A 21,935-nucleotide genomic window follows, 5' to 3' on the forward strand; every position below is an offset into this window, starting at 1 on the left:
CCTATCATTTTTCATTGCTGGAGGGGTTGCCCCCCCTACCTGAAAATCCTGGCTCCGCCATTGCCTGCTATTAAGTATAGATCAGAAAAATGGACACTCACAAGAAGATGCACAAAGTAAGCATGGATATGTGCATGCTGGGAATTAGACTGGGAGAGAATGGGAAAAAAATAAGAATCAGGGGACGTAAAATAGACATCAATTTGGGTGTTAAGAAAAGTAAGTCGTCTTGGGCAAGATGTGTCGCTGTAAGGGATGACGGTCGATGGACACGACTAACGACAGTGGTAGGCGATGGAGAGAACATGCTGGAGAGTACGCCCACCGTGGAAATGGAGCAATGTAATCAGCTCATGTGTGGGTGCTCGGTGGTTTGTCACATCGCGAGGACCTTGTTAAATGGCTATGGCTTGGAGAGGCCTTAATCCAACGGTGGACAGATTATGGCTGATGATGATGATGATGATGCAAAGTGTGCTTATATACAACTGCTAATGTGTTTTTCGGCATATGAAGTGCAGCGTAAGAATAAAGATCGCTACAGACAGACATGAGCTGGCGCCCACGGTGGCGCCGTACTCACCACGGTGCGCTGCTTGTTGGGCAGGGAGACGCGCACGAGTGTGGTGCCGGAGCGGGTCGGCTCCGCGTGAGCCCCGTCCTGGGCGCCGTTCATTCTCCCTGACAGCGCTGCGTGCGCCGTCGATGGCGGTGGAGGAGGTGGTGGTGGTGGTGGTGTGGGAGGAGCCAGCATCACAGTCCCGCCCCCTCCACCTGCCAGCCACAACATCAAACGAGCAAACAGATGAAGTGAAAGAATCAACGGCAGCGCGGCGGTGTAGCTTTGCTTTAATGAAGAAAACAAATCTCTTTGTGTGTGAGTGCGTAAGTGGGATTGCTTGCTTGTCTACCCAAGTGTGCATGTGTGCTCCTATGTGTCAGTGTGTGCCTGTGTGAGTGATTGTTCAGTTTACCATGAGTGTAATAATTGGGCAATTCATCAATTGAAACAAATTCTAAACCTAATGTGAGAACAGATTATTCAATTACACGTGAACGATATCCCAATGTAATAAATGAGGTAGAGGAAATGCAAACAATATACAATAAAGAACCAATTCCGCAACAGAATCATAAAATCTCAATTAAAAAAAAGCATACCGTATAGCCATGCTTTCAATGCACATGTCTTTGCATTTCGAACATGTGTATACTTGCATACAAATGTTTGTACCTGTGCACATGCCTGCGCATATGCCTATGTGCCCAAGAATGCATGTGAATGCTTGCTTGTGTCTTTCTCTTTCATGTCTATACCCGTGTGTACCTGTATACAAGTGCGTGTACATGCCCGTGTACCCAGACATGCATGCGTGTACCTACATGCGCACTTGCGTGATTGTGTGCGTGTGTACGTATGCTCACTCACGTTCAATCGATTATTCGTAAATTCACTTTCGCAGTAAGTATTCGTGACACGCATCACTTGCATCACATCAGAATTCCACTTTCGAATCCAAGCCCAAACTTGTAATAATGGAACGTGTCTACGTGCATATACAATCGTGCATGCACGCATGAGTGATGCTGACACTTAACTTTCCTCACTTGCTTATATATGCAACAGCAAGATGTCTGACACAATATAACTGGATAAACAACTCCGTTATTTTCCTGTCATTTTCTTATTGCGAATTATTTACTTTTTTTTCTAGCCATCAAACAGAGGGTCACCACATCGCGTGCTTTCAGATGCACCTCTGTGGTCGTGTGGAACACTTTTCTTCCAATATTAAGAAGCCACTGGAGCTATGCACTTTGAAACGTAGGTTGAAAGCTCATTTCTTGAGAACAGCTTTTTGTGTTTAGTTTGTCCTTCCCCGCACCTTTGATTAGCACGGTTGGCTACGAACGGTGCGAAAGAAGTTCAACATACATATTTCTCATTCATTCTCCTCTATTACACTGACAATATGGAGATCCCTTCCTCCAGCCATCCATGCTGTTGACCCCCTGCCTCTGTTCAAGTCCAATCTTAAGAACATCCTTTGTTTCATCTGCTTATGACTGTGTTTCTAGAAAATAAATATGCCAATTGTTTACGTATATCATTTGGGATGTAGTCACATTCATACATTACATAAATATATGTTACGTCATATACTCAAACAGAGACCCATATACTCACATACCATACATTTACTTAGGGACCCATAGTTTCACAGAGATCCCTAGAATCACATATACCTAAAATCACATATACCCAGACACACACAGAGACCCACAGATTCATATATAAACCCATCTACTTATGTAGAGACCCACAGAATCACAAAGACAGTTGTGGACTCGCATGCCTTGATCTAGATCATAAATATGCCCACGATTTCTGTAGTGCCTTGAGATGCGGTCATATTAACATGCTATACAATACATATTGTATTGTAATTGTGTAAAACACATGGATAGATTTGTTTTAATCCACAGGCCGAGCAGGCAAAATGCCTTTCCTCGTCTAGATTTCCTGTGCAAGCTGCCCAGGCAGGGCTGCCCAGGCGAGAAGGGAGGGAAGGTGGTCAGGCCTCCCTGGCCTCAACTTTACACACAGGCTGTTTAACGGCTCAGTAGTGAGTAAATGTGTTGCAAAACAGAGGCAACAAGGTTGCATTGTTAATTACGAAGCACTGCGCAACATTTGAAAAATGCAAATAGTTACGTGTGCAGGAGAACTACCCCTAGTCAGGTCCAGGCATTTTTTTCCCTCTGCTTATGACTGTTTCTTTCTCTCTGCAACATAAATGTGACCACTGTTTCTGTGCAGCACGTTGAGAAGCGGTTGCATTTAGAGGCCATGTTAATTCACATCGATTTGAATTGTACCGTTTAACGTCAGCTTAATTGTGTGCGTGCCTGTACTTGTCCATGTGCACCGATGTGCCATATGTGTACTCCAGCATGTGTCCACGTGCATGCGTGTGCGCACGAGTGCATGTATGTATGTATGTGCATGTTAAACGGCAGGAGAGCAATGGTTAGCATGCTGAGCTATGAACCTGGTGACCCGAGTTAAATCTTCGCTCCCAATCGGTGACGAATATCTGAACCAGTCCTGGGCGTCCCCTAGGTCGACTCGGCCTCAAATACGTACTTTGTGTGATGTGTAAACATCGCCAGAGGGAGACAAAGGCACCCGGGTGTGGTGCTGGCATCCCACTCCCCTGTGTGCCATGCCGTCCTTCATAGGTGTGACAAGTCTGTTAAGGCTATACAGGGGGTCATTGTCTTTGTTAAAGAGTAAACAAACGCGTGCATGTAATATTTGTGAGTGCCTTCTGACTAGACCCATAATAATTTATCCCTTCCTGGAGATTCAGAGTCAAGATGCAATTCATGAGTAAAAAATTGTTTCTGTCTAATATGTATTATATTTTTTTCTCTTTGGTTTGTACAGTTTTGTTTACTCATTAAGCCAAAATGTAACATTAGCATAGCTGGCATATATATATTTTCTAAAAATCTCAATTATTAAGCGCACAATTCAATGAACATACAGTGAGTTCAAATACTGAATTGTGATTAAAAAAATTACACAGTTACATGGTTACTGCACACCCATGTGAGCATGTGTGTATGTATGAGGATGGAGCGGTGGTTTAGTGGTTTGCACACTGCACTATGAACCCAATAACCTAAGTCATTGGCCACCCCTAAGTCAACTTAGCCTAAAATAAAAATGACTTTCAGTGTGTAAACATCAGCACAGCAGCAGAGTACTGGCCACACAACGCTGCAGTGCACTGGCTATAATAGGTGCTCACGAAAAGCACATGCCCCAACAGTCAATACATCTACACGGGGATCTTTGTGTTCATGTGTATAAACGTATTTGCCTGCGTGTGCGTGCCTGTGCACCTATCCAACTGCGAGTAGTCCACATTTGCACGCGTTGCACATGTACTCTCGCGTGTAAACGCAGGTGCATACGTGTGCTCGTGCGTTTACTTTACTGTGCGTGCGTACCTCCGCCTCCTACGGACCCAGGAACGCCGAGCGCACCGAGCCTGGCAGGACTGCTGTGGTTGCGCAGTGAGTGGAGGAAACTGTGTTCCCGTGGCATTTAATCCTGGCGCGCCGACTTCATCTGGCTGCTCACCGCATGTGCGCGCAAAAACAAGACAAAAACGGACAACTCAATGTTAAACCCCGATTGAATCGTCGCGTGCCAAAAACCACGATCCTCGCGATCAAACCAGCCTTCTCGAACCCAGACTTCCATCTCATGAGATTTATACTGTGATTGCAACAGACAGGGCAACCAAGCGGGCGAGCTTTCACGCTTACCCTGGTTGGTGGCTTGACACCAGATTTGCCGATTGAGCATGTCAAGCTGTGGCAATCACAATTGACCAAAGCTGAAAAGCAGTCCCAGGAGTTGAGCAGCGCGGCACGAAAAATGGAAAAGCGTCACCGCGTTTCAACATTCAGAGCTGTGACAACGAGAACACCGGTGCACGGGACAGCCGGCGTATGACGACTGTTGATAGGTTTACTATTACTATTGAATTATTAATCTTATTTTTTACAGCTTCAGCAAAAAACTCCATGCCTCTTGGCAACACCACCCCTATTCCACCCTGCCCCCCCACCCCCTTACCAATACCACAGCCCCAACCGCACACCCCCGCAAACTTAGCCACAAGCTCCCCTGGGAACCACTTGCCACGGAAAAAAAATAAAAATTTAGCGTCACTGCCGTTAGGAAAATAACCACATCTCAAGTAATTCGGTCCTTAAGAGAGGACCTAAGAAAACAGCGACTGTTATGCCATCTCAAACTACATAAATCTGCTACCCATGTACCAGCAGAAAGAGGCACATTTCTGTTTGCAAGCACAGAAATCGGAGCATCATGAATTGCATCTATCATAGAGGTTACACACACTACCGATATGATGGGGACACAGGTCACATGATCTGTGGGTACACTTTGAAATGTGGAAATCATTCACTCGGCATCGCTTCATGGATGCACCTTGTAAAACTGCCTCCACAGGACATCAAACTGGGGCGCAAAATCTTTCATTTATTTTCAGGACAAGGCTTTGAAGCTTTGTTTTGTTGTCCCCTTTAAATAAAACATGAAAGCAAGAGACGGCTCACTTGGAGGGCATCAAAACAACGCGCGCTGTGATCAGAACTCAATGCGCGAGTGAAGAGAAGGACCTGGGATTGGTGGGAGGCGAGAAGGTGTGAAGTGTATGGGTAGGTCAGGGTCTCTTATATCAGGTGCAATGCATCAAATAGGACCAGTACAAAGGCACAAAGACCAAGACAAAGGTAATGCAAGAATAGCCACTGTTAACGCATTAACAGATTATAACTCACAAGGTGGCGAGGAAGCAGAGTCATTATTTTTTTTGGGAGTGGGGGTGGGGGTTAATTCCCTGATATATGCAAACTTCTTTACGTAATAAGTTGCTATTATGCCTAAATAATACATATTTTTCGATTTTAAAGCTTTCGTGACTGCAGTGGTTCATCTTCTTGGTTCTTTCGGTAAAGTCACGTAGAAGGAAAATAATAAAACAAATAAAACATAATAAAATAATTCTCACGACGTTTCGGCCACAACGCAAGCAGCCGTCCTCAGGTGGAGAACGTCGTGAGAATTATTTTATTATGTTTTATTTTTATTATTTTATTATTTTCCTTCTACGTGACTTTACCGAAAGAACCAAGAAGATGAATACATATTTTAATCAGTTCATTATAGCTGTTCAGACCTACGAATTAGAAATATGGGCATTGACAAAAAAAATGGAGGTGAAGCTAAAGGGTGTGCACACAAGCCTGGAGAGATGTAGGCTTTGTACTCCACTGAGAGGACCAAGAGGAGCACATGAATTATAGAACACATACACGATATAGAAATGATATTGACAGTTAATAAAAGTAAATAGGCTTGGGCAGCACACATCGCTAGAAAGGATGATGGCTGGTCAGAATCAGAATATATATTTATACTTGAGAAATCCTATGAGCTATAAAGCTCTTTGACAAAGATGTCCAGTCAGGGCGGGTCAGAACTTTACAACAAACAATACAAAATCACGATAGGAGTGCAAAGTATATAAAAGGTATCTTCTTGGTTCTTTCGGTAAAGTCACGTAGAAGGGAAATAATAAAATGATAAAAATAAAACATAATAAAATACAATTTTTACGACGTTTCAGCCACAAAGCAAGCAGCCGTCCTCAGGTGAAGAACAGGTCTGTCGGAAAGACAGCGTCTGAACTTCCGACCGCCCTGTTCTTCACCTGAGGACGGCTGCTTGCGTTGTGGCCGAAACGTCGTGAGAATTGTATTTTATTCTGTTTTATTTTTATTATTTTATTATTTACCTTCTACGTTACTTTACCGAAAGAACCAAGAAGATGAATCCCTGCATCACGAAAGCTTTAAATCGAAATATAGAAGAGGTAAGCAAATCACTTTTTAAAAATATGGTGGTCGATAAATAATGGGAGTGACGGTCAGGGGAGGGTTCATACTCAAGAGGACGTGGATCATGGAGACTGAGTAATGAAGTCAGCTCGTGGAAACAGGAGCTGGAAGCATTATTGCATTTCAGAACCAGTAGTGGACTTGAAACTCTCTGCCGACAGCTGTCAGTTGGTCCAGTTTGGTTGGTTCCTTTAAGCCCCGCGTAAAAACATGCATCTTTCAGAAAGCATTTACTATCTTAAATGAGGCACTTATTAGCTGTCCCACCCCAATTGTCGTTGATGCAAAGTGCCTTGAGATGTTATGATGAAAGGTGAAGTTGTAATAATTATTATGAGTTGATTCAAGTTTATTTTGTTGAACCAGGTGACAACTCAAGAGACCAGGATAGTCTCATGTGAAAGTGTGACCTGAGGCATTAGTCTGCTAGTAGGGGGTGATGATAATCACGTATGATCCCAATTGAGGAGTGTGTGTAATTTTCGAAAATGGAAAATTTGGAACCAAACACCAGCACAAAAGTCGCCTGTTCTTGTGAATTACGTCAGGGGATCTTTTGAACGTCCAGTGTAAAGCAGACAGCGTGCAGTAATAAGTCATTACACTCGCAGTAATAATCAGGGTGGCCGCTGAATTCGAACTGTGAACCTTTGCAACGAACAGAAAATGCGCTTGCGCTAGGCCGCGTCTCCACCCATTCGCCATGGCTGACGATGAAGATGACTACTACTGATGTACTAAAAGACATTTGTTCGTCATTTCGCTTTTAACGCAAGAACCAAAAGTGGAACAGAGATGGTCCAATACGTACACGGTAGCCTACCAACAGTGGAGGGATCATGGCTGGTGATGACTGAGAAAGTGAGGGCCGCTGTGCACAACCGCACGTAACAAACACAGAAACCGCGCTTCCCCCAGTGGAAACTGACTGCCCTTCAAAACAGTCTACAGTCTACACCGTGTCACGTTTATAGACAGCAAGGTGTTTTTACTTGTATTATTCTGGGCCCCAATTCTGCAAGCGAACAAGCAGCTCGAATAAGCAGCAAGTTTTCCTAATTTTGCATCGTTACTCATAAAGTAACACCGTGAAATGAGACACCACCACCACCACTGAGCGTGACTGCGAGCACATTAATTATTCAGCAGCGAGGAGTTCTGTATCACTTGCCGGTGCAGGAGGCTGCTACGCAAAGACAAAAATCTGCCCATGTAGACCTATACTGTTGGAGCAAGTGCTGTTCGCGAGCACTTATTGAGATCGTAACAGTCCACGTTGGGGTGATGTGGCCAGCGCCACACCTGACCACCATTTTTTCCGCAATGTTGAAGTTATACACTCTGCAAAAGGTATGAATTTTGAGGTGGAGATGACCTAGGAGATAACAGGCTTAGATATGACGTTCCACAGATGCTAGCTGTATCTGGAAACTGAACTTCTGGTAACCAAGATCGTAGCAAAGTGCACAAACCAGTGCATGACTGCTCTCTAACAACACACACAAATAGAGGCCTACAAAAATATATAAATCAGTCACCCTTACAAAAAGCAACGCTGAGCATGGTGCTTGCCACAGTCTGTGTGTGTTAGTGTGCACATGCAAAATTCTACTAGGAAGTTTGCAGCAGCTGCTTTCCAGCAACGATGGGAAATGCAAACGCTCACGACAATGAGCAAAATACCAGGTGGCTAAAGCACATCATGTTGGTACGGTGGCTAGCACAGGTAATGCATATCCGTCGGTCATCTCAGTCAGTAAACCCATAACACCAGGGTGTGTTCAGTAACCTCCTGCCAGAAATCCTTGAACACTTTACATGGCCTCAAAATGCTTTTCAGGCCATAAATCAAAGAACCGATCACGTGCACACACATAAAAGGCTAAGATCCACGTTTCAGGCAGTGCATGGTGCTGGCCATACCACCCCCTTGCATGCCATGCCAGCCTTATTAGGTGCTCACTTACAGAACTTGTCCCAAAAGTCGATAAGGCTATATGTGGGATGACTGGTAAAAGATGCTACTGAATAGTTGGCAGCAGTTGCTATAGAGCAACAACGGGAGGTTGAGAAGTGACGCTATTAAGAATCATCAGAATGCTGAGCGGTTAAGATACAAGTTGGCACAGCAGAGAATGCAGGTGGGGCATCTGCAATTTTTCTCAGTTACTCCATAATACCTATGTCGGTGCCATGACCTGCGAGCCTTCAACAATCGAAAGGACCTCAAAAGGCACAGATTGGTACAAACACACCGGTGACGTTCCACAACTTAGCGGCAAATAACAGTTGTTTAATAAAGAAAGAAAGCTTTAAGTCAAGAAAGAAAATGTTGTATATTATAAAGACACAGGTCTCCCATGAAGCCTACAAGGACCGTTTAGGGCAATGGCTGTTGGCGAGTACCTATGTGGCCAACATCACATCCCGCCACCTTTGTCTCCCCAGTGATGATGTTTACACACCCTACCAGGTACTCATTTAAGTCTGCATCAAACTAGGGGAAGGCCAGGACTGGTTCAGATATTCATCACCAATGTTGACTGCGGCGAGCCCGAATCGAACTCGGGCCACTGGGTTCGTAGTGCAGTGTGCAACCCACCACCCTACTACTCCCCCCCACCACACACTAAAGTACTAAACGGTCAGTCATGCCATAAACAAACAGCGCCAATGCAATGTACTTTTATTTTTTATATTATTTTCTTAATAGCGTCATCTTACACAGTTGGCAAAGCTTACACTTCACATTTACCATAATAGCCACGGCAGTTTACTGTAAACGTCCAGCTCGCTGAAACAGAGGCACTACAAAACACGGGTGAAATTTAAAACGGCGTACGCCAGCCTCCACAGTATTAAGAGCTGGGCTACCTAATTATTTGAGTAACAGATTACTCGGTTAAATTATCAGACCAATCGGTTAACACGAAAATAATTTAGGGAAAAAGTGTCACCTCTGTTCCCATATGTGCCACTGGATGGGAGGTGATGGGGCAGGGAGGCTACAATGTTTAACAGGGCCAGAGTAATCGACCACAAAACAAGTATTTGATTATAATTGTTTGACGATTACTTGGTTAAATCGACAAGATCCGCAGTTATACACAGTATAAACAATACAAAGTTTTGCAGGTGTATCACAATGTCTTGGTTACCCACACAGGTGTATAGCTAATTTTGTTAATTGTTTGGTTAAAAAATCGATAATCGCAGGCAAAAAAGTAGCGTGATGATGCCTTCATCCAATCATGAACTGAAAAAGCATCGTCAGTTTTTTTTTGGTGGACAAGTGTAGACTAGACACAGTGTCTAGTCTACACTTGTCCACCAGCACCACGCAATGCAACCAAACGGAATGATGGAACACATTTTTACTTGTGCGCCCGTAGCAAAAGGCGCTGCTGCATGAATGGAAAAATGGAGAAAGAGAAAAACTTTTGGGCAAACTGCAAATAAGGAGCCCTGGCTACATGCCCATGGCATCGACACAAACACGGCGCCTGTGCACGAGGGGCGGAGGAATGTGTGGCCCTGAGATCGTTTTTTAATCAGCGCCTGCACGGTGCCAATAGAGGCGACTGCGTGACTGCGATTATAATCATGTCAGCCCTCATTAAAACAATGCGATGAAGCTTAAGATAGCACTGCGGGTACGAAGGCACACTGCCTGCTGGCACTGTGTATTGCAGTGACACTTTGAGAAAGGTTATTTACTGTATACGTATCATATTAAGGTGTTATTACGTCTTTACAATGCTGAGGAGGGGGCAGGGTACCGAGATGGAGCATTGGAGTGGCACTCAGAGGTTGGCTACTTTAAGAAGAGACATAAAGCCACATGATGATGAAAATCATGATGAGACGGTAAGAGCAGATATTGGATTTTGAGTGCAAAACTTTCAAGAGCTGAATATCTCGCATAAGGGGTAGCCAGGGTGAGGTGTGATTGTATCATATCAACATCAGCCATAACGACCTATTGACCTTGACATTGCAGATCTTTAAAAGACCATGAAAATGTATGTGTTCACACAAGTGCAGGTCAGGGCAGATCTCAGTTGACAGTCCTGAGTCAAAAATGGAAATTCCTCATTCCTTTGGCAGGAACCTCACTTGCCTGGAACAACCACTGTTGACTTGCACCAACTGTTGCAGCCAAAGCAGACTGATTCTCATTATAGCGCAACCTTTTCACACCAACCGAAGCACAACATATAATACAACCCGTATCTAAAATTGAGTCAGCATGCTGGAAAAGGAATGTTAAGTCAATGACGCAAACAACCAGATACTCAGTTTAGACTACATACAGTTTACGCCCAAGACAGGTTCAAACATCTATTGCCACTGCTGATTCGCATGGCCAGCAAATAAAACAAGTCACACACAACGTTCAAGGTCAAAAGGTTATTATGACCTATGCTATTAATAATGGCAAGCAGCACACATTGCCATGGCTTCTTTCTGCTCAATGCATCAGCTGTTGCAGAGTTGATAACTGACCTCCGAGTTCTGCACGGACTATCTTATCAGCACTGCCCTCTGGTTTCAGGTCTTCTCCTTGATTGCCAACCTCTGGGTGCCATTTCAATGCCTGCCTTGGCAATCTGCCCTTCTCCAACCTATACATGTGTCACCCATGACAACCTCCCTCATCCTGATTATACCTACAATACCTTCTAGCCAAGTTAATTTCCATATCTCCAAATTGCTTACCCTATCTTGTCATGGCTTTCCTAGCAGTCTCCACATGCACTTGAATTTATGTCCAGAAACTTCTTTGACAGTCATGTACAGACACAGTAAGAGCCCCCCAATTACCTTCAACAGACTAATGGGGAAATTGCTGAAAGCAAGCATATATTAAGGCTGACAATGGTACACCCACAACTGCCAGACTGGGGTGACAACGTGACCGTGGTGTATTTTTACAACATAATTAAGTATAATTATTGAATTATGTTGTCATAACAACCATTGCCTAAATATAATCTGACAGCAAACTACAAACTAACATTATAAACAATAAGCCATTGGATGGTTCTTTGGAAAGATATTTGTTCCAACTTTCTCATATCCCCGAATGTTTTCATGGGGACCCCACTACCCAGTCCACAGAAAAGCATATTTTACAATTGAAATAAAGTATCATATCAACATTAGCCATAACGACCAGAGTCTGAATGAGTCATTCAGACTCTGTCTTCTCGACAGACCTGTTCTCCATCTGAGGACGGCTGCTTGCGTTGTGGCCGAAACGTCGTGAGAATGATTTTATTATGTTTATTTGTATTATTTTATTATTTCCATTCTACGTGACTTTACCGAAAGAACCAAAAAGATGAATCCATGCAGTCACGAAAGCTTTAAATCGAAAAATGAAATAAATGAATTACAAATAATTAACATAGTAATGTGTAGCCAGTCAAAACACTGCTTGTTGAAGACCTGCCTATAGTATTCTTAGGTGTTTTCGGTAAAGTCACGTAGGTAAAACATCAAAATTAATAAAAAATAATAAAATAAAATAAAGATCACGACGTTTCGGAGGCAACACAAGTCTCCGTCATCAGGTGGGACAGTCACAGCCAGATCAGCTGCATCAAGTGAGGCAATGATTCAAGATGTAATCCCTTAAAAGCGAGTTGAGGGGGGAGGAGAGGGGGGGGGGGCTCATCAGAATGTGGTAGCCAATGAATGGAAAGTATCGGGAGAGAGGGTCCTTGCAGTCACGAAAGCTTCAAGTCTAGAATTACCTGCCTATAGTGTATAGGTCACGTTATGTGACCATACTTCATCACCTTGAATAGTGAAGGTTTGTGAAGGTTGGAGGAGGGCCAAGCCATGGTTAAATATCACTGATTTTCGTCATAGCCAGGAATCAAAGTTAGGTCACTGAGTTCATAACTGTGTGCTCACCAACGCATAACCGCAATTTGAATGTGAAATAGACAACATAAGTGTTCTTAGTAATGGGGAAAAAACACCTAGCTTAGTGATTCAACTCTGACGATTCAAGAAATAATTGTTTTTCTAATACCGTGATGACTGTATATTCATGGCTGGAGGTTTTTTTTTTACCCGAGTCAATCAAGTAAAAATATACATGGTGAAAATAATCGAGTTACACACGCAGAGTTCAATGTATGTTTCATGAGCATAGATATCACATCTAATCAATGAATTGTTACAACGCTGAAGTGTTTCATAAATTGTCTTATTTATGGTGTATTTAGATTTATTTTGTTGATACATATTTACTTTCACTTTTGTTGACTTTTCCGATTGTAATTGTTTTTATGATGAAGAATAGAAGCACCTTTGTTGAAAAGCAAAAAACAGAAAATTATTTCTCGACGAAAACCTGAGTAAAGAATGCCACAGTAAGAACAAGATAACACGTGAAAACACAGTTAAACGTCACAACAGCAGATGTTTCAGAGAAGCACATTAGCACTCACATTTAAACTTAACATTGACAAACAAGTTCTAGATTGTAACAACTTTCTTGTCCATGAAAGGATCACCGAGTCTCATGCTTTTTCAAGATGGTCCTGCCAAGTTGTTGCAGTGGGGGTCAATGATCATTATGCATAATTCCAACTGAGTAATTTGCAGATAAATGTAAAAATAAGAACCATGAAATGATGGCCTGCAGTTTGCGAAAGATGGCACAGGATGTTTATGGTTCATGCACCCAAGTGATGGTCAGGGAGGCCGCTTGTTTCGAACCGTGAACCTCTTGCAACAAGCAGCGAACGCGCCATAGCGAGGCTGCGTCATCATAACAGTAAACATAACAACCAGTTCTCGTGCAACAAAAAATAAATACGCACACATTCAAACATTACAAACCTCAAGTATAACAGCAGTTGTAGTGGAACTAATTAAAGCGCATTATTAAACATCATAAAGAGCAAATAAAAGTTGTCGAGTGCAACTAATTAAAGCACAGAGTTATCCGTCACGAATGGCAAACACAGTAAAGGCAAAAGACCTCAACAAAAGTTCAACACCCCAGGTCTCCTTTGGACACTCACCTGCTTTATAAAGTACACGAATACAGTTTCAGGCGATACACCATCTCAGTCAGTCAATAAAGCTGCCCTCTCTCTTCGCAATGGAGGGCCATTGCCTGAAACATTGGAGCCTACTGTATACGTCTCTCCTACGAGGAAGTGTTAATGACAAAGGCAACGTTGCTTTTAAGTCACTGCCCAAAACGTCCGCTTGTTTTACAATCTGAGACAGAATTTACAAGGCAGTGCTTGTTGTTACTGATCACGCAAGTGAGGTGTTGGTATACACAGCCGCTGCTGTAATTAAATTCCACTATTTGAAGTTTAAACAACGCTGGCCTGGCTGATGAGCTGTAGAGGCGCCAGACAGGTCTTTCACGCTACTGTGCATTAAGCAACTAGAGCCCTGACTAACAACGATGGCGCAATGCTGACTTTACGGTACATTACATTTCCACAACCCAAACCAACTCTGCCGTCTTGGTAACAGCCAGAGACGGGAGAGCGGCGTCAGTTGTGGTGACGGCACGTGCTCCGTCTCGTTATGACGTGCCCTACCAATGTGTTCTCTCTTGGCTCTAAAATAAAGTCTATTTAATTTATCGGTTTATATCCTGCGGACAAAGTCAACAGTGCACGATGACCTCTAAGATTTCACCATTTATGAGCACAGTCGTGAATAATGAATGAGAATTTACACAACGTAATGACTATTGCAAGGAGGGGAGGGGGAGTGGTGGCGCAGTGATTTGCCCACTGCTCTGTGAACCCGCAGACCGAAGATCAATTTCAAGCCACAGCTAACATCAGCGGAGATCGATGTTTGAACCAGTCCTTGGACTCCTATTTTTACCAATCCTGGCTGACCAACGTGGGCAAGTATGGCGAAATAATCCCCATGACTGTCACAGGACTGAGAAGGCCTCATCTAGAAGTCAGTATTTGGCATTGGGCTGCAAATCATTATTATAACTGGTTGTTACATCGCAGTACCGTGGGAGATGGCGACGGCTTGGAGAGGCCTTCATCCAGGAATCGACTGATCAAAGCTGATGATTAGAATGCTTAGAATTGGTTACCTACCCCTTACATCAAATTTTTACAGGTGATCTTTTTTTGCAGAGATTATAGATGTGTGAGAAACAAGCAATATTACTCTATAATAAAATTATGGTTTATTTTTATTATTTTATTATTTCCCTTCTACGTGACTTGACCGAAAGAACCAAGAAGATGAATCCCTGCAGTCACGAAAGCTTTAAATCGAAAATTATTACTCTATATTCACAGTATTATGATAACAAATAATGCCCTTTATCTTTCCAGGATAGCCGCAATGGATATCAAAATTACATTTTAAGGATGAATGTTTGGCCATTGCCGTGATAGTTTGGCTGATGCATGTGGGAGGAAACCGAAGAACCCGGAGAAACCATGAAGCGTATGAAAAATTAAAACCACTCAAAAGTTCTGCTGAGGGCCAACCATGGCGGGGGGAGAGGGGCCCGGGGCAAATCACACCGTGTGAACCCCCCCCCCCCAACGCCTTCAAACTAAACCGGAAGTATTATATCTGACACCATGACGTCAAAGCACGGGGCTTTTTGTGTTTAGTTTGTTTCCCTTGCCCAGCACTTCTAATTAGCACGATTGGCTACAGGCTACGTATGGTGGCAAACGACGTCTTGGTCGCGTTCGCTCCATTGGCTGTCACTCAGTCGTCAGTCTCCACCATCGCATATTCTTCTTTGACAAACGAGCAATTCCCAATCCCGCGAACGTTCTCAACAGTCGGGATGACTGTACAGGATTTAACTTTGCGAGTTTTGCTTAAATCTTCCTCATTCTGTCTCTAAATGTAAACTCCAAGCATGCGTCTCTTAATTCCTCTTTGTACATTTTTTCCTCGATAAAGTCCCAATTAAAAGCAATGCAACATTCAAACAAACTGAACGCAGCGTGGTCACGGTGCTGAAAAAAAACGCACGTTCATGTAAACTGCGGGGACTTGGTAAAAAAAGCAGAATCATCCATTGATGTGTTGTATTTATATGCGTCCTACGTCGATGCTCCCCGTCTTCACCAAACCCACAATGACCAGCGTGGCGATAAACCTCATTCAAATACCCCACCACGACCCATAGGGCTAGGGGACGATCCTCATCGACTAATTGAGTGTGCATGTCGTAGGAATTGTTTTTAAATGGACTGAGCGATGGCGCAACTGCGCTCTGAACCTGGTGATACGATTCCCGACCACGGCTAACATCAGTGGCAAATGATATCCTAAACTTCACCAATCCGCACCTAGATCAGCATGAAGTGTGGTCGAACACACCAGTCGATACGCACGGCGTGGGAACGGCCCTCAATGCAGCTGTGGATTGTCGCGTAACCGCATTGCAATCACGAAGAGCCGAGTCTCTGACACAACGAAGCTCTGGGATTATCACTCGTTCAACACAAACACAACTCGCTGTGGACACCCACAAACACTCAAACACATCGCGTCAATATAAACACACAAAGTTTAAACGTTTAACAGCTTCCCAACTAAGCTATGTCACGAGTCCGTATGTCTGTAAAGGGCAGGGGGGAGGCATGATACCTCTCTTAAAGACGCTGAAATAGGAACGAAACTTTCGAATTAAGTTGTTGCTTTTGAGGGAATGACGATAATGTACAGAGAACATTTCGGACAAATTCACCAAAAAGCTTTGGCGCAAACATTTGGAGCCGGCGATCAAAAGAGGGCTTATAAACGTGACCTGGAAGCTACACGTCGGCTGCCATGGTGGTAATCGATACTTCTGGAAACAAACCGCATGTTGACAATAGTTACAGAACCCAAAGCGTGAGCCACAACTTTTCCCATCTTTGACGATTGCTACTAAAACTTTACAAAAACGATTGTATAGGCCCGTAGCGCTTGGCCTATACATTCCCTACATCATGTACGCATAGCAACAAGGTCTTGACCAATCGCAGACACTCCGGAGACGGTCACGTGAGCGCGCTCAACCAAACGGCGCCGAGGAAAATTGTGGGGACGCCTATCCGCTGTATGAAAACGAATGCACTTAACCACCAGAGGTAACTTGAGGTAACGTCTGAAATAACACCACCGCCGCCGATTGTAACCGAGGAAACACCGCCACCATCATCTGAGCTAACCTTACGTAGCAGAGGTAACACATCAGCACCTCGACCACTGTCTGAGATAACTGAGATTATGCCTGATGTAACAACACCACCACTATGTAGCTAAATGAAGTTATACCACAATCACCACTGTCTGAGGTAACTGAGGTAATGGTATCGCCACTAACAATCACTAACCTGAGGTAACAGCTGAGGTAACACCGCACTACCACTACCTAGGTAGCTGAAGACCACCAACAACAACACCACTGTCTGAGGCAACACCACCGTCAAAAGTGAACCGAGTTTAACACCAGCACTACCGTCTAGAGGTAACCGAGGTGCACCAGTTCACCCGTACAAATGAGACTGACCTGGTCTCTTTAAGTCACCTGGTTAAACAAATAAACTTGTCTTAACAACACCACCACCATCACTACCTTAAGTAACCGAGATAACACGAACAACACAGCCTGAGGTGACTTGAGTTAACACCACGGACCTTAGGTAACACCACCACTACCTTTGAGAACTAAGTAACACCACCACCTGAGGTAACTCAGATAACCCCGCCATCCACTTAGTTACCCTTAGCCAACTGTGGTAACGCCACCACCACCACCTGAGGTAACTCAGATAACCCCGCCACCACTTAGTTACCCCTTAGCTAACTGTGGTAACGCCACCACCACCGCCTGAGGTAACTCAGATAACCCCGCCACCACTTAGTTACCCCTTAGCTAACTGTGGTAACACCACCACCGCGGCCTGAGGTAACTCAGATAACCCCGCCACCACTTAGTTACCCCTCAGCTAACTGTGGTAACACCACCACCGCGACCTGAGGTAACTCAGATAACCCCGCCACCACTTTAGCTGTGGAAACATCACCACCACCGCGGCCTGAGGTAACTCAGATAACCCCGCCACCACTTAGTTACCCCTTAGCTAACTGTGGTAACGCCACCACCACCGCCTGAGGTAACTCAGATAACCCCGCCACCCACTTAGTTACCCCTTAGCTAACTGTGGTAACACCACCACCGCGGCCTGAGGTAACTCAGATAACCCCGCCACCGCTTAGTTACCCTTAGCTAACTGTGGTAACACCACCACCACCGCGGCCTGAGGTAACTCAGATAACCCCGCCGCCACTTAGTTACCCTTAGCTAACTGTGGTAACGCCACCACCACCGCCTGAGGTAACTCAGATAACCCCGCCACCACTTAGTTACCCTTAGCTAACTATGGTAACGCCAACACCACCACCTGAGGTAACTCAGATAACCCCGCCACCACTTTAGCTGTGGTAACACCACCACCACCGCGGCCTGAGGTAACTCAGATAACCCCGCCGCCACTTAGTTACCCCTCAGCTAACTGTGGTAACGCCAACACCACCGTCGTTAGTTTATATTATTATCCACGGGTTCACCTGCTGCGGCTGCGGCGGCGGCGGCCTTCAGCGGTGTCGCCTGGCAGGGCCCCTTGCGGCGTCTCCTCTCGTCGCGAGTTCCCAGCCCCTGCGAGAGGGGAGGGGGGCCAGCGAACGCGGCGGCCATCAAAGAGCTTGCCGCGTGAGTGACGTCACGCGGGAATGACGTCACGCGCAGGGGGTGGGAGTAGGGGGGGCGACGTTTCGTCAACTCGCCCAGCGGTTTTTTTGCAACGTCACGTCGCGCGATGGAGTCCTCGTGACGTTGGGCTTGGATGACGTCACACGCAGGGGGTGGGAGAGAGATGGGGGGCGGGGCGCCGTTTCGTCAACTCGCCCAGCGGTTTTGTGACGTCACGTCGCGCGGATTTAGTCCTCGTGACGTTGGGTGTGGATGACGTCACACCCAAGGGGTGGGAGAGAGATGGGGGGCGGGGCGCCGTTTCGTCAACTCGCCCAGCGGTTTTGTGACGTCACGTCGCGCGGATTCAGTCCTCGTGACGTTGGGCATGGATGACGTCACACGCAGGGGGTGGGAGAGAGATGGGGGGCGGGGCGCCGTTTCGTCAACTCGCCCGGAGGTTTTGTGACGTCACGTCGCGCGGATTCATTCTGCTCGAAACGAGCTTCCTCGTGACGTCACCGCACGAGTGACGTCACGCAGGGAGTCGTTACACGCATGGGGTGGGAGAGAGAGGGGGGCGGGGACGCCGTTTCGTCATCTCGCACGGCGGTTTTGTGACGTCACGTCACTCGAGCCGAGCTTTCTCGTGACGTCAACCGCGTGAGGCGACGTCGTGACGTCACGCGGGGAACTTTTCCGGCCGCTGGTTCTAAATGACGTCACTCTCCCATTGTCATCCCCCATTGTTCGCGGAGAGGAATTGTGATGACGATTTCAACTTGTGCGTCTGACGGTCAACCCAGACGGTTCGCCCCGTGTTCTTGTCCGGGGAAATTGAGTTTTCAGGTCCATACGGCGTACAGCCGTTTCAATGCGGGCAAACACATTTTTTGTGTCAATTTGTTTGTGTTTCTCCCTTGCGATGGGACTTTGCAGGGTGAACGTTGAGATTTATAAGAGCAACGGGGGCTGACCAACAAGGTCTGAATTGGTCTGTCATTAGGTAGGCAGCACTGATAAGGGGTTGCCAGGTATGGGAGAACGACTCGGAATTCCTGACGAGCAGAGAATGCAGCAGCAGGAGGCACACACCACGAGCCGGCACGAACACTTGCCCAAGCTCTGTGGCCCTCTGTATATTAAGGTGTTATCGGCTGATTCGCGAGTTGTCGATGCACGTGGGAGGAAAACCGGAGCACGGGGGGGGGTGGCTGATGCTGTACTGCCTTCTCCTGGAATAGAACTGTAGCGAGATTTGGTAACGGTATTGTGTTGAACTTTATTGCGGTAAACTTTACAGTTCCGATGAAAGACCGAGGAGTTTTGACTGATACTTATTATGTTCGGGGTTGCTCTGTTGAAAAGGTGGCAAACCTTCAAGTTCCAAGTCCAAAAACATAATTCAACGCGGAAAATAACGAAATAAGACTTAAATCACAGCAGAACCACCGCATTGCAGGATAATTAAAGATGCACGGATGCATTGCAAAACTAAAATGTTATTAGAGCTTATTCCAAGTCATAATAATAGATAAAGATAAAAAAAAATTACACAAAAAACATGATACTCTTTTAACATTTATTCATCAAATGATTCTACATTCAATAACCACGTGTGAACAAGTATGAACCTTTAGATTCAGTCACTGGTGACGCCCCTTGAGCAACAATGACTGCAACGAAACGTTTCCTGTAACCATTGTTCAGTCTCTCTCACATCGCATTAGGAATTTTGGCCCATCCCTTCTTACAGAACTCCAACTCGGTGACATTTGGGGGTTGCCTTGCATGGACAGCTCGATTTAGGTCCTGCTACAACATTTCGATGGGGTTTAGGTCCGAACTTTTGACGAGGCCCATTGTAAAATGCGGAATTTCTTCTTCTACAGCCATTTTGTAGCTCTGCTTGTATGTTTAGGATCATTGTTTTGCTGCAAGACCCATTTTCGGATCAGCTTCAGCTCACGGATGGATGGCCTGACATTCTCCTCGAGAATCTTCTGATACAATGCAGAAGTTATGGTTGTGTCAATTATGGTAAGCCGTTAAGGTCCTGAGGCAGCAAAGGTTCCTCTGTTCAAAAGCAGTGTTTGGTTTTCGCCAAACATAACGTTTCTCAGAGTCCAAAACGTTCTACCTTTGACTCATCTGTCCAGAGAACATTGTTCCAGCAGTCTTGTGGATCATCTATATGCTCTTTGATGAACTTCAGACAGACAGCAATGTTCTTTTTGGAGAGCAGTGGTTTTCTCCTTGCTTTGCTTCCATGGACACCATTCTTGTTCAGTCTTTTTCTAATAACACTGGTCACACTTTTTCTGGCATAAGGTATTCCAACGGTTTTAAGGTAATTTTGGGGTGCTGATTCCAAACCTGGCATCAGTTTTTGTCTATCACATCAGGTTTTTGAGATATCAAATATTGCATTTTCAATAAAAACTGCAGAAGAAAAATATTAAATAAATGTGGATATCTACATAAAATGATATTATAAACACACTATCCTAAAATACAGCACCATATTTTAACACTAAAGCAGTCACTGACTCGCAACAACTTGCAATCATAAGTGACAGAGTTAATTTCGGGTAAAATCAATGAAAATGGGGTATGCCGATAGCATAAAAATGAGATGTGATAGAGTAAACCTGAGATAAGATTTGGAATCAGCACCCTGAAATTAGTCTAAAACAGCTGCAAAAGTCCAGGCCAGCAAAAAATTGTTTTTTTTTGTTGACCAGTGTAATCGAGTCATAAACACTCACATTCGCCAAGGTGAGTGGCCTGTAGATCCTTGGATGTTTCTCTGGGGTTCGATGCGACTTCCTTGATTTCTAGGTTTGTTCTTGGAGAGATTTTAGGATGATCGCTCCTGGGGAGTGACTGGTCTTGAACTTTCTCCATTTGTAGACTGTCTGACAGTGGGTTGGTGGAGCCTCAAATCGTTAGAAATGGTTTTGTAACCATTTGTGGACTGCTGAGCATCAATAACTCGTTTTCTGAGGTCCTCAGATTTATTTTGATTGTGGCATAACTTGTATGGCGAAGACCACACTGGCAAGGTTTCCGATCTTTATATAGGGTGGAGCCTCCTAAACTCACCCCTTAAGATTTACCTAAACACGTTCCTTCGGAGTGGGCAGGTAGGAACTTGGTTGGACAGGGCATTCGTGCAATCCGTGTCACGCGGCGCAAGCTGCGTGGGGCGGCGCGTTACGTGGTGCTGAGCCCGCCCGAAGCGCTCTATGAAATACAAATCGAGGGTGTGGCTATGCACGACAAATAATCCCTGGTGGGCAGTGTGGAACTGTTGTTCCTACCTGTATTATTTAAACACCTGATTCTAATTAATCCTTTGCGCTAATGAAACCAGGGATTCACTTACCTTTTAACATACCCTGAAGCTTAATTACTCATTGTTCATTAAATTTATACATTGTTTGAAATGCATGGAATTGGTTGCTATAAACTAGTAGGGGTGGGGAACGTCCGCCCCGCGGGCTGTATAAGGCCCGCAAAATAATTTGGTCTGACCCTGTCAAGGCAACCGCACGACACGAAATTCAATAAATCTAGGTTTTTTCATAGCAACATAAATTTAATTTTGTATGGCTGGCGAATGATGTTATAAATATCCAAATGGCCCTTGGCAGACAAAAGGTTCCCCACTCCTGTATACCATATTGGATATTTAAGAAAAGACGGGGTT

General features: G+C 44.9%; 1 protein-coding gene across 2 annotated transcripts in view; it reads right to left on the bottom strand.

Moving 5' to 3' along the window:
• Window positions 1-18,245, bottom strand: part of LOC133355433 (serine/threonine-protein kinase A-Raf-like) — a 40,407-nt gene extending 22,162 nt beyond the window's left edge. The window contains exons 1-3 of one of the 2 annotated variants that reach the window (XM_061572737.1): window positions 18,103-18,245; window positions 4,021-4,145; window positions 584-774 (exon numbers count right to left, since the gene is read on the bottom strand). In XM_061572737.1, coding sequence (XP_061428721.1) covers window positions 584-774; window positions 4,021-4,117 — 288 coding nt within the window. In that variant the 5' untranslated portion in view covers window positions 4,118-4,145; window positions 18,103-18,245. Of the gene's footprint in view, window positions 1-583; window positions 775-4,020; window positions 4,146-13,547; window positions 13,893-18,102 lie in introns of those variants that run through there. The other variant, XM_061572738.1, reaches the window with a different exon arrangement.
• Between the last annotated feature and the right edge of the window lie 3,690 nt (window positions 18,246-21,935).

Source organism: Lethenteron reissneri, chromosome 51 (genome assembly GCF_015708825.2).
Source record: "Lethenteron reissneri isolate LAM-NWPU_2019-01 chromosome 51, ASM1570882v1, whole genome shotgun sequence".
NCBI classification, from domain to species: Eukaryota; Metazoa; Chordata; class Hyperoartia; order Petromyzontiformes; family Petromyzontidae; genus Lethenteron; species Lethenteron reissneri.